Genomic DNA, 17,988 nt, shown 5'->3' with positions numbered 1-17,988 from the left:
TTAGTAATTTTAATCATAAGAAAAAGCAGGAAGGAACAGAATAAGTTGGGAGAACATGAGAAATGGATAGGACAAAATTGATTCCCCTTAGTACACAGAATGATCTAAATGGAGGAATAGACAAAACATCTCCAGGAGTCCTTACATTGGACATGCCAAAATTTTCTTGGGGATGCCCGCCAATTCAAAGGGCCATCCAAATAGAATTCCTAACTCAATGAATGATAAGATAAGCAGAATTAGTTCTATCTCTAGAACACTGGCATAAGATGTGAGAATCCCTTTTCCCACAGGACAGAACCAAACCACCTCTCTTCAAGGTCAAGTGCACCTTTTCCAAAAACAATCATTTATGAATTTTTTTGCGACTTAACTTGATCCCCATCCTACATGCTCTTAACTCCCATTCCACCTGCTCAGAACTGGTCCTGTTTGCCAGCCAAGGGGAAGGCCTCAGGTGCCACAGAAGTCCATCCCAAATAAGATCTGTTGGCCCATCCAACTTAACTTATGAACAAACTCAGGATTTTTCCTGTGCTAAACTCTAATATCCCAAAAAGGATAAGATTTAGAATATAAATCAGATCCTATCTAACGTATCTTTACAGCTCATATCTAATGCCTAAATTTTATAGATGAGGAAACTTAGCCCACAAAATGTTAAGTGACTTGGCAGGTGTCCTCTCAAATGCAAAGCTTCTCAAGGATATAATGGCTTCAATGCAGAGATTTGGCTAGGGTGTTCTCAGGGATGACCCTATGAGAAACTGAGCAATTAGGGTCCAAATCAAACTGAACACTGCAGAAGCAGAAGGAAGAAAGAGGATGGCTTATGATAAGAACTGGCAACCGCACTTCAAGCTGAGTAAATCCAGACTACTGCTGCCCTCCTATGACAAAATGACCCTGGTGTTGGCAGAGAGGGTGCTAATGGAGAGGATGGGAAAGCAGACATGCATTTATCAGGACATTCAATAGATCTGATGAAATGACTTTTTTCAGTCTCAGACCGGACTTCTAAGATGAGTAGAACCATTTTAATGAGAATCTTTCCATCCTCCAGCTTCCAAGAAGTGCAGTGACTATGCCACCTCTTCTAAAAATCACACCTCCCCCAAACAAAAGTCTAGTCTCCCTGCTGTGAGAGGGGCCAGGAGAATAAATAGAACAGGAAGTCTTAATTTGCCTGGAATTTCACCCTTTTCTCCCTAAAATGGAGAAAATCCATTTTTATTGCTCAAACTGGAGAATGCATTTGATCTCTTACAGGTGCCTACAATCTCCTTCAGAATTAGAATACAGCAACTCAAGAGAAAAGAACCAAAGGGTCATCCAGTCTAACCCATTCCTCAATATGGAATCCTATCTTATCCTCAGTAAGTATTTAGCCTCTAACCAAAGACCTGAAGTGATGGGAAGCATATAGCAGCCCATTTCAAATCTGAAAAGTTTTAATTTTCATCAAGTCAGCCTGCTTGCCTATAATTTCCAGCCTCTGGTTCTACCTTGTCTGATACCTTCTTCCAATAACTGACTTTCCAGTTTTTAAAGTAAAGTCCCACTTCCCCCAAAGTCTCTTCTTGAAGATAAACATCCCCAGGTCATTCAGCTGATCACTGTATACAGTGGCTTTGCATCTTCTCACCATACTTGCTGCCCCACTCTGGACACACTCCAGCTTTACTTCCTGAAATATGATGCCCCATCCTGAATATCATACTTATTTAATGTTAAAGGTGGACTGACCTTAGAAATCATCTAGTCCAGCCATTGGTAAATAAACTGGTTGGCCCAAAGAGGATATACAGCCAAAGAGCAGCACAGCCTGATCTCCAAACAACTTCTGACTTGAAGGGCAGTACTCTATCCACCACACTGCCTCCAGATGTGATCTAACCAGGGCACAGCATAGCAAAACCATGACCACCCATCATCGATACTTAGCTGCTAACAATGCCTCCTAAAATTAGGGTTCTTTTGGCCGCTACTGAAACCCCCAGGTCCTTTTCACATGAATTGTTACTTAGACAAATCTTACCCCTCTGGTACTTGGGCAGTTTATTTTAACCCAAGAATAGGACTGCATATTTACTATCTAATGGATTTATTGGATTCAGTCTATCTTTCCAATCTGTTGATAATTTTTGGATATTGATTCTGTCATACATTAGTTATGCATTTGAGATGTGTCATCTGAAAATCTGATGAGTGTTTTTCATACCTTCCTCCAAGTAACTGATAAAAAGTGTTGAACAGTATACACCCAAAATCATAGGTCCTTCACTAAAGATCTCCCTAAAAAAAAAATTTCCCTTAATCACCACTCTTTAGGTCTGATCATTAAACTAGTTCCAACTGTACTCCTACACCCTCTTTCCATTTCCATTGTCCACAAGAGCCATATTTGCCTTATCAAAATCCAGGTATGTTAAATATATGACATTCTCTCCATCTCTCAGTCTAGTAAGTATCAATAAAGGAAGTTAAGTTTATTAATTCATTTTGTTTAAGTATTTATTATATGCAGAGCATCATGCTAGGCACTGGAAAAGGACAAAATGTCAATAGGATACATGGAATCTTGCATGGCTTGTTCTTCACGGGTCCATCCTAGCTAGTAGAGAAGACCATTTCCCTTTCAAAATGTTCACAAACCATCCTTTTAAAAAATATTCTAGAATTTTGCCTGAAACTTAAGTTCATCTGCTTATAAAAGTAGAATTTCAAAGGACACTCACAGATAACCACATAAATATAACAGGATATTCCTCCAAAGAGTCAAGGTACTGAAATCTAAGGGCTATCTCATTAACTAATCCAAATTCATAAGAGAAAATTAGGACTTTAAGATATTAGTTATCTGCTTTCATATGGAAAAGAAGAAAACTTACATCCCTTCTAAATAAAACCAAGATCTTAAAGAACCATTTTCCACATTATCCTAGGTCAATCTGGTCTCAAAAGACACCAAGAAAGAGAAACCAAGTCACATGTGACACTGTCACAAATTCAAATTTCAATAGTGGCCCTCTCTGCCAAATGTTTCTCAGGTGTTTGCAGAAATTTCCCGAGGCTCAACAAGACCAGGCCCAATCATGGCAGTCTGACCAAAAGTCAGTCCTCTAGTTGCTCCTACCTGGAACTAATCCAAGAAAATTACCAAAGCAGAATTTAGGTAAAGCTCATCTCTAGGTTTCCCCAAGAAAGGATGGCAGGGCACCCAACTTCTCTGCAGAGGCACTCAGGGTATTACAACACATGTATTGGATACAGTACAGCCTTTATTTCGCACCACAGAAAATGAGCAAGGTGCTAAGGAACCCACGAACAAATACAAAAACAGAAACCACTCAAACAGCTCATCAACTCTCCATAGAATGGAAATGAAGTTAGTTTTGGTGTTGGGACAACCATTTGCCGCTCTGGCAAGGCCCACTTTCCCACAAAAGGCTAGTTAATTACTGAGTCTCCTCATAGTGTCATAGTATGCTTTAAATTCCCTTTAGAAGGGTACTATACTTTGAGGTTGAATAAGCAACAGCCTTAACATTGGACCTTTGCTGTGTCAGTATGTCACTGGTCTGGCTCTCAAAGTAGGATGCCATGTGGGAACTACGTGTATTATCATCCCCTACTTTCTCCAAGGAGCATGCTGCAACAGGAAATCTTTCTCCAGGAGGTCCAGTGCCAGAACTCTCAAATTCAGGAACATTTAAATATGGGAGTTGATCACAAAAGAACTTTGAAAACTGATGCTGCCTAGGAAATCTCCCTTCTCTGGTTAGGTTAGATTTGGGGAGTTAACGCTGCCAGGAATTAAAAATCCCCTCTTCCTCTGCATTGGAGGTTAGGGTTCAGCAATAACATGGGAAAGCCCTTGTCCACAATGGCTGTATGCTTCCAGTGTACCATTGCTGTGAGGAGCAGAGGGGGTGGGGGAGAATTCCCTTGCTTCATTCTAGAAGAATGGGGCACAAGGGAAAAGATAGAGAGGAATCCTAAGGGTATGACCAGCTAGCTTTTACAGGCCACAAGGTAGGTGCACTGATCAGCCAGCCTGTCATTAGGCACTCCCTTAAGTCCTATTAGTAAAACATCTGTAGGCACACCCGCATTCCTATTGAGGGGAGTGCCCTGTAGCTTCCTCTAAGTCCTGGGTCTCTTAAACTTGTATCATGGACCCTTTTGGCAGTCTAGTGAAACGTATGAGCTCCTCAGAATCATGTTTTTAAATTCATAAAGTACACAGCATTACAAAGGTCAGTCAACAAACATTTATTAAGTACCTATTATATGCCAGGCACTGTACTAAGCACTGGGGATACAAAGGCAGAAGGCAAGCCCTACCCTCAAGAAGCTCACAATCTAATTGGGGGGGAGGGGAGGTGGAGGAGAGATAACACACAAATAACAGGAAATAACAAAGGGAAGGCACCAGAAGGTGTTAGCAAAGGCTTCTTAGAGAAGGTGGAATTTTAGTTGGTACTTAGAGAACGGCAGGAGATGTAGAGACGATTCCAGGTATGAGGGACAGCAAGAGAAAATGGTCAGAGCTAAGAGATGGAGTGTTATTGTTCATGGAGTAGCAAGAAGTCGCTGCCCTGAAGAAGGTGGGGAGCAAAGGGAGTCATCTGCGTAGAGATGTTCATGAAATCCACGGGATCTGATGAGATTACCATGTAAAGTAAGAGTGGAAGAACAAGGACAGGAGAGAATCCGTGGGGCACCCGTGGTCAGTGAGTGTAACCTAGATGAGGGCTCAGATAGGAAGGACGAGAAGCAGGAAACAGTGGGGAAAAGCAAACCAAGTACACTGAAAGAGTCAGTGAAACATTTTTTAAAAATAAGTTCATGGACCCCTGATTAATAACCCTTGTTGTAAATAATGGGCAGTATAGTATAGTAATCAGGTTGCTTGGTTGATTCCTCAGCTGATCTGAGAATCCTCTCACTGACCTCTCACATGTATTTGCAAAAACTATACCCTTCTCTCTTTTTCCTCAGAAAGAACAATCAGCCTTTGTAGAGAACAACTGGGTAACTGGTGGTAGAATGAGTAGTATAAAACACTAGGTTTCTTGGTTTATGAGAGAGAGAGAGAGAGAGAGGGAGAGGGAGAGCTAGAAGGGATTAAGTCCCTTCCTGAGATCACCTAGTCTAATATCTCACTATAGACAAGGAAACTGAGGCCCAGAGATAAAATCACTTGCCTGGAAACATAGGTAGTTCAGTGGCAGAGCAAGAATAGTTCAGGATTGCTGCTATTGAACAGACAATCTTTTGGAGGAGTTTTTTGTAACTACTGTTGTCTGTATTATTCATTATGATTTGGAAGCAATTATATCCGCTTTAATTTGATGCTTACAACTCTGTGACAACCCCAGGCAAAGGTTCTTGACTTTTTTGATTTAGAGCTGTTACTTCATCTTCACAGGGAGCTCCAGCTGACAAAACCACCTCTACCAATACAATTCTGTAGGTGCCTCCATGCAAATCTCCAAGGGCAGAAATTACAATCCTTCTTTCCAAAAAGGAAACAGATGAAAGAACATGTCCAAGGACAAAATCTGGGCTGAAATCTAGATCCTTTCCTCTGTACCGTATCCTCAATTGTGCAAATCTATCCAGTATTTCTACCTCCAAGGAAGAAAACGGAAAAAGCAAAATACCCAAATATGATACATTCAAAGCTATTATTTGAGTTGCTTTCCTTTAAATATCCCAAATTTCCAGGCCTATCACTTTCAGATTGTCTAACTTTGTAAACACCTAAAAGCATTTATCCAAGCACAAGAAGCTAGAATTAAGGGCAGTTCTTGCCCAAAGGTATCTTCAGGCTTTTCTGAAAAACTAGGATTCCATGGCGTCAGGTCAAATTTTCTCTGGGGGCATTTTCATTAAACCAACATTTAGATGCAAACTATGTTACGGGGGAGGACCATTACTTTGGGCCTTCCTTTTAATGTCTGTGCTCTGAGCTGACAAAACCTAATCCCAATGATCACAACGGCTAACATTCGAGACTTTCTCCACGGACTAGTATCTCCAGCCAGACGTATTTCTTTGCTGTCCCCTGAAACTCAGCCCGAAACCTTTGCTCCTGCTGTGAGTCTTGCCAAAAAGCCTTCTATCCTTAAAATCAGAGAGCCTCAGAGCGGAAAGAAATCTCAGAAATCATCATCCAATCTGTGCTTGAAAAGGAATTCCCTCTACAACATCCCCAAGTAGTTATGTCAGCTCTACTTGAAGACTACCAGTAAGTAGGAACTCTATACCCTGAGAGTACTTTATACTTTCAACAGTAAGTTTTTTCAAGTTATAATCAAGCCATAATCTGCCTTGCTAACTTTTCATGCACTGTTCCTGGTTCTGCTTTCTATGGCCAAGGAGAACAAGTCTAATCATATTTCCACATAACTGTCTTCCAAATACTGCAAGATGGGGATCGTATCATCTACGTCTTCTCAAGGTCAAATAACTCTAGTTCCTTTGACTAGTCAATGCTTTGTATGATTTGGAGTCCTCTCCACCTTCCTGATTGTCCTCCCCTTCAAGTTACAGTCCTGAAAAAGTATCCAACTACCAAGATTCATTCAAAAGTCTAGGTGAAAAGTGGTATGTGTAAAAATTATGTCTTAACAGTATCCTTTAGATGGGAATGAGAGATCAGTCTTTCATGCTAGTTCTTAACTCCAGGAGAAAATGAAACTGTACAACTAACAAAGTGATTTGGAAGTAACTTGTATGTTTATTCGGAGATGGATGGTCATGAACTAAGGAGAAAACTTGAGTCTGGGAACCAATGATGCAAATACTGAATTCCAGAAAAACCATTTGCATCTGACATAAATGTTCTTTTAACAATGAGATCTTTTTTAAAACATTAAACATCATCAATACAAAGGCAGTGCTCTGTGCAAAAGCATCAAAGAATCAAAGCCTGAGAATATTGATTTTATATATTTATTTTTTAAAGGCCAACACATATTCAGACAACTTAAATATAATTCCAACAGAAATACTCCGACAAAAGCAGCAACGGTCTCGTAATGTGTTCTCACATTCAGACACTCGCTGGGATCATCCAAGTTCCCTGTGTAAAAAACGACGGCAAGTTAAAAATGAAAAATTTTCAGCAAATTTAGAATAATATAACAGATCTGGAAGAGCCTGAGATAAGCATAGTCCTCTGATGTTTAGGAAGTGCTTTATATACATTCTGATATGATCCTCACAACCCTGTGAAGTAGGTACTTACTATACCATCCCCAATTTATAATTTAGGAAAAGCTCTGAGAGATTAAAAATTATTTGCCCATGGCAAAAGAGATAACATCAGTGATATTTGAACCTATATGTCTCCTGACTCCAACTCAGAATTCTTACCTTCCTAATCTAGGTTACCAAAGAGAACAAGGACTTTTTTGGTTTTTTTATTCCCTGCATCTCATACATTCCCTTGTACAAAGCAAATGCTCAACAATGATTACTGAATTTAACTACTAGCACCACCAAACATAACAGAATACTGACATCAGCAGATGTCAGTCTAGTCCAACTCTAATTTTACAAACATGATTGCTGAGATCTGAGGAGGGATAATGACTTGCCCAAAATCCTATCTCTAGCTAGGCACAAAGTCCAGACTAGAACCAGGGCTCCCCCTTTCCAGCCAAGGGCTCGGCCTGTAATATTATGTTGGTGAAAATGCCCAACAGACATTTGCATTTGTTCCAGTCAGACTCACATTTTATGTGAAAAGGTGTGTATAGATTGATTACATGGAAAACCATCTTTTATAGAAGATAAATTACTTACTTGATTTTTTTAAAAAAGACTTTAATGGTACACATCTTTCTTATCTGCAATGTAATCTACAATCTCTTGTGGACACATTAACTTTTCAGCATCTGTGTCAGGAATTTCAAACCCTGAAAAGAAAGAAAACAAAATATTATGCTGTAACAAATTATTATATGAGATGAATACAGAGAAGCATGGAAAGATCTACATGAACTGTTGCAAACTGGAGTAAACAAAGTGAAGAAAACTACACACTGTAACTATAACATGTAAATGGAAAAGAACACTCACACAGCAAACAATCAAAAGTAAATGTAACAAAATTATAAAGAACAAGCATCACTTGAATGAATAGATGAGAACACTCTGTCCACAGGTGTTACATATTGCACATTTTTGGTCTTTTCAACACACTGGTTAGTTTTGCTGATTTTTTTTCCTCTTAAAAAATAATATTTGTTATATGGGATGGTTCTCTGGAAATGGGAGAAGGAAGCATCCTGGGAATAACCATAATGATGTAAGAAGTCAAAGACATCAGTACTTATTTAAAAAGAATGCTCTTAACTGATGAACTCAGAGTGCAAACTGAAGCACACTTTTTTTTTTCACTTTATATTTCTTGCTTTTTATTGTTTTTTGGATTTTTTTGAGCATGGCTAATATGGAAATGTTTTGTATGACTTCACATGTGTAATCTATCTACTGCTTGCTCTCTCAATAAGCGGGAGAGGAACAGGAGGGTCAATTTAGAACTCAAAATCTTAAGGTACTGAGCACTGCGAATTTATCTGCCTCTCTATAAATTACTGAACCTACTCCAACCCCCCTTTAATGCAACAACTTCAGTTCTCAATTCCACACTTAAACAGGCCATACGCACCTGATCATTAAAGTCCCTTAACTGGTATTATGTAAACTTTGGGCACTCTTGGGGTTCAATTTAATGCTTAAGTGACTCATTATCCATACTCCCAAAGAAGAGCAGCACGATATATTCAATATCCTAAAGCAAAACCCTCAGTTCATAATGTTGTCATTTTCTGGATTTGTCTGACAACATGAAACAACTCACAACATGTAAATACATTACAGCAGACAGATTTATTACCAAATTCATCTTCCATGGCCATTATAATTTCTACTTGGTCCAAACTATCCAAGCCCAGGTCTTTCATGAAGTGGGAAGATACCGAAAGCTGAGAAAAATGAAACCAAAATATAATTAGTGTGGAATTCAGCTTGTAAAAGTATTTGTTTCCTAAGGGAACCAACCAAAGACAGTTTTCCTGCATCAAAACATGGGGTACCATGTGTCAAACATGATGTAAAATACACCCCAAAACAGCACTGTTGCTCCAATATACTATCATTGATACTTTATAACTAAACTCTAATATATCATGAAACCCAAGGGTAACAATGCTCACCTGATCACCAAGGACCTGAACAGGGCAACAGGAGCTAACAGTCTGCTTCTAACTTTGTTTCTAATTGCTCTTGGTAACACTGTTTTGCATAAAGTCATGATTTTGCAAATAGTTCTGAATATGCTGCTATTTAAAGGTGCAAAGAGGAAATATGGTTTCTGATGGCCTGATGCCAACCTCACTGGCACTAAGAAGTCATATCCCAAGTGATAATCATTTTCCTCAGTTATAGTGGCTATACTAAAGAACTTTCAAATTCAAAATGTTTCTGATAAACATGACCAACTTTGGTTTAGTCATTAAAACAGCCAACACCCCAAGGGACAATTTTCCCAAATATATCAATTACCTTTTCTGGGTCAATCTTATCATATAGTTTCAAGACATAGAGGACACGGTCTGTAATGCTCTCCAGCGTCAGAGGAGGCAAGTCACTATATTGGCGGCTCAACTGTAGGAATATTCCTGAAACCTAGAAAAAGATAAAAAGCACAGCAAACTCATTTAATAGTGCTTCTGAAATGAACCATTGGAAACTCACAAACACATAGCTCTTTCACAAATGTGTTGAGTTTTTTTTAGAATCTCATCTAACTGTGAAGAAATATACAAATGGTATCAGGTAGACACACTAATAACAATTCACACATCTAGTGATTTAAGTTTATAATGCATATTTCTCACAACCACCCTCTAAGGTAGAGTAGTGCAAGTATTATTAAGCCCAACTTATAGAGAAGGAGCCCAGCACAGATACAAATATCACACTGGATATCTGAATCCTTAAAATACTAAAACTGGGCGGCTAAGTGGTGCAGTGGATAAGGCGCAGGCCCTGGAGTCAGGCTTTGACCTCAGTTCAAATTTGACTTCAGACACTTACTAGCTCTGCATAACACTGGGCAAGTCACTCCAATTGCCTCCCAAAAACAAACAAAAAACAATTAAAATCAAAGAACATTAGTGCTGAATCAGCCAAATATCTTCATTTTAAAGAAAAGGAAACTGAAGTCCAGGGAGAAGAAGATTTGTTCAAAGCCCCACACCAAGGTAGTGACAGAACTAAAACTAGATCCAAAGTTCCTTGACTACTAGTCCAATGCTTGCTCTACTACAACTGGCTGCTTCTCGTAAGAAAGGGGATACATCATCATGAGACCATCCCATAGATATCAGCTACTACACAGATATAAAAGGCTGTTCGTGCCATTCATTTATATCATGAGGATTATTTACTAAACTGTTTACTGATAATGAAAACTTTCTAACCAGGAATCAAAGAGAACTGCATATACTTTATCCTCCAATAACTACCAATAAGATACTCTTTCCTAGCTTCCATCCACAATAAATTTGTAGAGGTCCACCAAAATTTTACTGGGGTAGCTAGGTGGTGCAGTGGATAAATGCTGGGCCTGGAGTCAAGAAGACCTGAGTTCAAATCTATCCTCAGATAATCACTAGCTGTGTGACTCTAGGCAAGTCACTTACACCATTTGCCTTAATCCACTGGAGAAAGAAATGGCAAACCATTCCAGTTTCTCTGCCAGAAAACCCCATACAGGGTCACAAAGAATCAGACACAACTAAACAACAGCAACACTTTTACTACCAAAGGTCCCTATCTTCTTACTTCCTGTAAACTTTTTTTTTGAAGTAACAGTCCCTTGTCTCCATGTCTTACAGCTCCCATTCCAGTTTTCTCCACTTCTCTGAAGTGACCAATTCTCCTACCACCCTCATACTCTGAACTACAAAAGCGAACAGAATAGTGAACAGTAAAGAATTCAGATATCTTTTTAATACCAATATTCTACCAGTGAGAATGGCTGCCAAGGCCAAATAAATCATTACCAAGGGGCCAGGCCACTGATGACAAACCTCTCTGAACTTAACTAGGCTGGTCTTCTAAAAGCTGACTTAGTCTCTTATAATCTGCACAGAAAAAAAGAAAGTCCACAATCTGACATGCAGTAAGATGGATGACGTACAGTGCTCATCCATCAGTATATTTAAACTTCTTTAGACAGTCTAAATGGACAAGTTGGGCCCAAAACTGAACAATTTCATGGAAGTACTGCTCTGCAGAATAGTTCTGACTTAGGAAACACAGACACTACCTTCAATAAATATCAAATTCTGCCTCTTTTTTACTTTAAAAAAAGGTTACTGGTATTTGCTTTAATATAACGATACACCCTCGCTGTCACAGATCTTATTACCTAACTAGATTTCAGGGACTCTACACAATATTCAAACAAGTATTTATTAAGTATCTGCTACAGAAATAAGTTCATATTTATACAGCACTTCACAAAGTACGTTCCTCAGAACAACCTCTGAAGTAGACAGAACAAGTATTATGATGATCATTTTACAAATGAGGAAAATGAGTGAAGTGACTTACACTTGAACACGTTACTAGTTAAGTGGCAGAGGCAGTACCTGAACCCAGGTCTTTTTGACTCACTGCTATGTACAAATTATGCTATAGCCTGAGTGAGATAAAAAGTGTTCATTTTCACCCACTTTCCAGCCCATTCTCCAATGTTCACAAGAAGAAGCCCCACCACACACAGGCTGTGGTGCAAAAGTTCATTTGTTTACAGTTTAGAACACACTTTCCCACAGAAATACTATAAGTGGTGGTTGGTCTAGGCTAACTCAAAAGACTAACTAAGATTAGCTTAGCCCATAAACTAGCTGAAATACAAATTATCTACGATGAAAAACTGTAAAATAAGATGGCACAAATCGTGAAGATATACTGCATCCTTTTGGTTTCTGGCTGGGCCTCATATTTGAAGTCCTAGTTCTCTAGTCCATGTCCTGGCAACAAAGCCTGTTATATGGGCATCTGATGGTTAAAGAGGAGACTAGATGTTTAATGATGAAGCTGTGTTTCCACACAACAGGCAGTAAGTTCTAATGTTCTCCAGTAATGGTAAAGAAGGGCACTAGGACAGAAGCTTTGGTGTTTGCAGCAACTCACACCTACTTGAGGTCACTGGTGATGGTTTTCTATTATGATTCAGTGACACAGCAAAAGGGATGATCTGTCTCCCTTGCCTCTTTTCTCTCATCAAAGCTCCACAGTATCTGGGGCCTATAAGATACAAGCGCCTTTGAGCTCCTCTCTCTGGGCCTGGCTTTATTATTTCAATATCTGTCTAGCACTAATTCTTCAATGCACGTTTCCCTTTTGCTGTGTCAATACATGTAATCCTTACTGTAACGGCACAATATTTGTTTTCTTGTTGCTTTCAATTTTTCTCCTTAACCAAGAAGCTTTGAAACTCAGCTATCATAGTCTTGTGAGTTTTCCTCCTGAGATCTCTTTCAGGTGGTGATTAATGAATTTTTTCCATTTCTGCTTTGTCTTCTTGTTCTGGAACTTCAGGGCAATTTTCCTTGATAATTTCTTATAATACCATATCAAGTTTCTTTTTTTACTGTAATTTTCAGGCAGACTACTCTCATATTATTTCTCCTCAATGTTTTCCAGATCAATTTTCTGATGGGATATTTCACATTCTCTTCTATTTTTCATCTTTTTTCTATTTTATTTCTTGGTTTCTTAGACTATGAGCTTCCTTTTGCCCAATTCTAGTTTTCAAGGAATTATTTTCTTAAGTTTTTGATTCTCTATTTAACCTTTCTTTTCATAATTTTCTTGGATTGCTCTTATTTTTTTTCCTAATTTTTCCTTGAGCTCTCTTATTGGATTTTTAAAGTCCTTTTTAAGTTCATCCAAGAACTTTTTGTGCTTGGGACCATTTGACGTTTCTCACTGAAGGAATGGCCTTCCTAGCCCCATTACCCTTCTCTAAATATGAATCCAGATCTTCTCTATTCCCATTGTAGTTTTCTATGTTTGAGTTCTTTCTCCTTTGCTTACAGGTTTTTATTTGTTTTATTGTTTTTAGCAACTATTAGTACAATCAAGTTCTAGTCCCAAAGTATGGGGGAATGATCCCCCAAGCCTCAGGTCCTTCTTTCTGTTATCTTCTGCCCTGGGGCTCAACCTTGAGCTCAGCTCTCCACTCCAAAACCAGGGTTAGAGCCTGTTGTCCCTCTAGTGACTGCAAACTACAGCCATCCTCTCTGCTCTGGAACTGAAACCAGGGACTCTGCTCTCTTCCAAGTGTCCTCAGCCAGCAGAATTCCTGCTCCTACTGCACTCACCAGGTATATGCTAGATCCTTCTCCCTACTTCGATGGTCCAGGGCAAGTTTGGTCAGCACAGCTATGCGTGGCATCCCTCAACAATGGAAGGTCCTTCAGTGGTCTCCTCAGTCAACAGACCCCGTCCCCAACACCATTCTTGAGAATGAAGTTTCTAAGGCAGAGGTTGCCTCTCACCCCAGCTGCTCCCAGGGCTTGTTGTTGGTTGATTCCACAAAGTTGGCCTGGAGACATCTGTACTTCACTCAGGCAGAACCTCAGCCCCAGAAGGTGAGGTTTCCTAGGGTTTCTTTAGGTTGTCTGCTTTGACTTAGAACTGCTTTTACCCTAACTTTAGTTTACTTCTGTTGCTCTACATTCTCTCTGAGGAAAAGTTCTGTCTTTTCCTGGGGAGGGAATTTGGAGTACTGACCTACTCCAACATCTTCCTAGAATTCTCCTATCTAATTACAATTTTAAATGTACTACTATCCTTTTTTCTGAAAAAGGCATATCACTAGCACAACTCTGATACTGAGCTATCATAATTAGAGTTATTGCTTAGCTCACAAATTAAAGAAGAAAAAGATGAGATGTTAAGAGAATCTGAAAGAAGGCAGGGGTCAAAGAAAGGAGAACAAGACAGAGGAGTGGATTTTGGTTCAGTGGATAGCGTGCTGGGCCTCGAAGTCAAGAAGACCCAGTTCAAATACAGGCTAAGGCACTAGCTGTGTAATCTGGGAAAGTCACTTAACCTCTGTTTGCCTCAGTCTCATCTGTAAAATGGGGATAATAGCACCTACCTTGCAAGGTTGTTTCGAGGATCAAATGGTATCGTAAAGCACTTAGTACGGTGCCAGTTACACAGCAGGCACAATATAAATGCTTATTCTCTTCCCTTCCCTTCCTTGAATTGCCAGCTTCTTTTCAAATTGTAACTATTTCAATGGAAATTTTTTACAAATGCATTATATTCTTCCCTGTATTCTTAAATAGAATGCAATGAACACAATTCAACCTTTCAACATTCACTTAGGATCATTACAGTAAAAGAATATCATTCTATGCTACAATGATGCGTAAGGGATGATCAAGTAAGAGTCCAATGGTCTGCTCTATGGCTCCTACTTTTCTGGATTCTTATCTGCTTTTTATAGTTTCCAACAGATTTGCTTTCAGTTACTGTCAGCTGCCACTTCATGCTATTATCAGTGTTACTGCATTTCATTAGTAATTCCTCTAAGCTGCTGCCCAGTAAGAAGTCAGATTATCAGGATTATTATAGTTATGGCCAAAATAAGAGTTAAGTCACATCTGAGTATGGAGTAAGAAGCTCTGTCCTGAGTAAAATGAGCTTGGTGAAATCTATTATGTTTGATCAAATATCTTGTTTGCCTCCTCCTTCATTTTTGGCTCTGTTCTGAATAGTCAAGAAAAATAAATCTTCGATCAAATTCAAAAAGTATGTTTTTGGTTAAAATACTGTTTGCCAAAGAAAGTACACATCTGAAATACACAAATTTCTTCTCAAAGGTAAATCAAACAATTTCAAAGCATCATTGATGTTGTCATTTTTATAACTTAGCTTAACAAAAATTTTCCCCCAGATCTGTGGTTCACAGAAAGGCTTGGAAATGATCTTTCAAAAGTAGTTTAAATTAGCACTGAAATAAATCACTTGCTGAAAATGAAAAATTATTCAAGCAAATCACTGTTGTAAAATATAGATGTATATCTTTTTTTCTTTTTTTTAAGATATATATCTTTTTAGAAAAGAAACTAGAATTCAGTTTTGGCTCCACTACTACTTACTTTAGCTACTTACATAGACTAACTCCATGTCATGCAAAACAGTTGGACTAAATGACTTTAAAGGTCATATAATGAGTTGATATGAGTATGTATTCATTATAGACTAAATGAAAATACACTTTCTGGAGGAAAAAAACTGTGACTAATAATTTAAATCAATTTAATTTGAATCCATCCTATGACCAATCCAACCTAATTGGAGAGTCCTCTAAAGAACTTTCAATATTAATTTAGGTGGAACTGCCCCCAGACATCTCCAAAATCTATGGGAAATATTTTCTAAGAACATATGGTCAGTTACCGTTTACCAACAAATTATGATGTTACTTGGATGTTCACCAACGTGGCAATGATAACCCAAAGTTCCTTTGGAAAACATTGCTGGATACAGCAACATGTTAATTATTGGAATAGCAACAACTAACAGTTTCAGATTATCTACCTTCAGGCTATAGCAGTAAGAGCCCCAGTAATACAATTACTCAACAACTCCACCAACTCATCTTTCCTATATCATCCAGTGGTTATTTTAGCATTTTGAAGTTCAACTAACAGTAGTACAGTTCAATAGAAAGATATTAGTATTAGGGTCAGGGCAAATGAGTTCTAGTTTGCTGCTAATAGTGTAATCTAATTATTTCCCTTCTCTGTGCCTCAGTTTCTACATCTATAAAGTGAGTTTAAATTGTTTCTAAATTTCTAAAGCTTCCTAACATTCTAATCCACCTAGAGTTTTCAACACAATTCTCCCTAAACTAATCTGTGTTCCCTGAGTCTAATGAACCTGCTTCAATCACAGGGTGATTCTTCTTACCTGAGGCAACCAGGTGTAAGCCCCCAGTACCCTTCTTTACCATTAATGGAGAGCTTACTGCCTGCTGTGTGTGGAGGTACAGCTTCATCATTAAACCATCTGGTCTCCTCTTTAACCATCAGATGCCCATAAGAAGAAAGGAAATATGTGGAGAAATTTTTTATGGTCAGAAGAAATCCCTTTTCGTGGACCAACTTTCTCCAGCGCCTTTCCCAAACATTATCCCTAGAGCACATCCAAATCCTCAATTCTCTGAAAGTCAGAAACTAGGAAAACAATAACCTTTCCTCTTCAAATCCCTCAATTTTAATCCTTTCAGATCAGGCTAGGGTGTCTCTTTGCCTTGGAGGTTAAGAGAAAGCCGGAAAGTCCTGCATTGTAAACCTCCCCAAACAACTGCAAAGCTAGAAACGAACTGGGAGCTCCTTCGTTTTAGGAGCGGAGAAGGCGAATGACTCGCCCAAGGGCACCCCAGCAGCGAGGACAAACCTCTCCGGGCTCCCCAGGGCTGGTTCTCAGGCCCTCGAGCGGGGATTATCCCACCTCTGCTCGAACACCCCGGACGTGGACAAACCACTTCCACGAAATCCTTCAAATACTGCCAAGGCTCGGGGTGGGAACTCCCTCCCGGTAAAGGCCCACGTGGGGAGGGGAGGGTGCTCCCCGTCCTCCTCCTCGGTCTGGAACCCGAAGTTCTGGGGCCTGGTTCTGCAGCTCTCGACGCCGAAAAGGCAGAGGATCCCAACCTCGGACTGCTGGGCCCTGCTCAGGGAGGTCCTCCCGCCCCCTCCCCCAGCACTCCCTCCGGCTCCGGCCCGAGTTCTGCCCTGCGGGGCGTGCAGGGGTCCAGGCAGGCCCGGCGCCCCGGGACAGGGGCCTGGGGGTGCTGTGACCTTCGCCGGCCTCTGACCCTTAGCCAAGACCGTGCGGGCAGGCCAAGGCCCTCTCCAGCTGCGCCCCGGCCAGCCCCATCGGCCGCGCCCTCCCCCACGGCCTCCGGCCCGGCCGTGACCCCTGCGGGCCGGGCAAAGTCACCGCCAGCCCGCGGGCCCGCCCGCCCGCCGCGCTCCGCCTCCCTCACCGGCATGTGTGCAGGGGCAGACACCGCCGCTGCCGTCCTCCTCCTCCGGCCCGCCGCCGCGCACGGGGCCGAGCCGAGCGGGCGGACCAGGGCGAGCGCGGGGGCCCGGGGCCGGGACGGCGGCGCCAAGGCCGCGGGCAGGCGGCGGACACAGGCGGAGAGGACACGGGCCGCCATGGCTACGCCGACCCAGAGTGCAAAGCGCAGGCCCCGCCTCCCTCCTTCAGGAAGGAGCAACGAGAGCAAGAACCCAGAGCTGCCGTCCCGGGGGCCCTTCTGGCAGCCAGGGCGCTCTTTAGAAGCAGCGTCCCCTGGTGGCCAGAGAAAGGTAGCCTGTGCTCTGGAAGACAGAAATGGGAAGAGCGCACAGGGAAGGAACCCTGGGGCTTCCCTGCCTGGCTTCATGTGTGGCTGGTTGCTCAGCATCCTGAGCCTGCCCTGAAAAACAGGACCACAAGCGCCCACAAGCACCCTGAGCAGCTAAAAAAAGTCCCTTCCATTTAATGAAATTGTAATGCAGGTAGGAGGATACAAAGAAATTTGGAAAGCCCCAATGAAAATAATAGAAAAACCAAACTAGGAAAATGGAAGTGGAGCAAACCACACCCTGCCCATCCATCATAGGAAGAAAAGTGAACGAGAATGGAAAGACAAAGAATCTCTGATCAGGGCTTGGGATCAGTCAGTCAACAAACATTTATTAAATGCCAGGCCAGGACAACTAGGTGGTGCAGCGGGCAGGGAGCAGGGCATGGAATCAGGAAGACCTAAGTTCATACACTTAACTAGCTGTATGACCCTGGGCAAGTCTCTGAACGCTGTTTGCCTCAGTTTCCTCATTTGTAAAAAGAGCTGGAGAAGGAAATAGCAAACTACTGCAGTAG

The 17,988-nt window shown here is 40.9% G+C and overlaps 1 protein-coding gene across 1 annotated transcript; it reads right to left on the bottom strand.

The window, feature by feature from the left end:
* Positions 1–6,949: 6,949 nt before the first annotated feature.
* Positions 6,950–17,545, bottom strand: NDUFAB1 (NADH:ubiquinone oxidoreductase subunit AB1). The gene is made up of 5 exons (XM_072603797.1): positions 17,105–17,545; positions 9,583–9,705; positions 8,915–9,002; positions 7,819–7,931; positions 6,950–7,093 (listed from the first exon to the last, which is right to left on the bottom strand). Exons 1-4 carry the CDS (start codon positions 17,528–17,530, stop codon positions 7,840–7,842), a joined length of 729 nt encoding a protein of 242 aa, XP_072459898.1. The 5' UTR covers positions 17,531–17,545; the 3' UTR covers positions 6,950–7,093; positions 7,819–7,839.
* Between the last annotated feature and the right edge of the window lie 443 nt (positions 17,546–17,988).

The sequence above is a fragment of the Notamacropus eugenii genome, chromosome 1, assembly GCF_028372415.1.
Source record: "Notamacropus eugenii isolate mMacEug1 chromosome 1, mMacEug1.pri_v2, whole genome shotgun sequence".
NCBI classification, from domain to species: domain Eukaryota; kingdom Metazoa; phylum Chordata; class Mammalia; order Diprotodontia; family Macropodidae; genus Notamacropus; species Notamacropus eugenii.
Note: the sequence above shows the minus strand (reverse complement) of the source record. Positions and strands in the feature narration are given on the sequence as shown.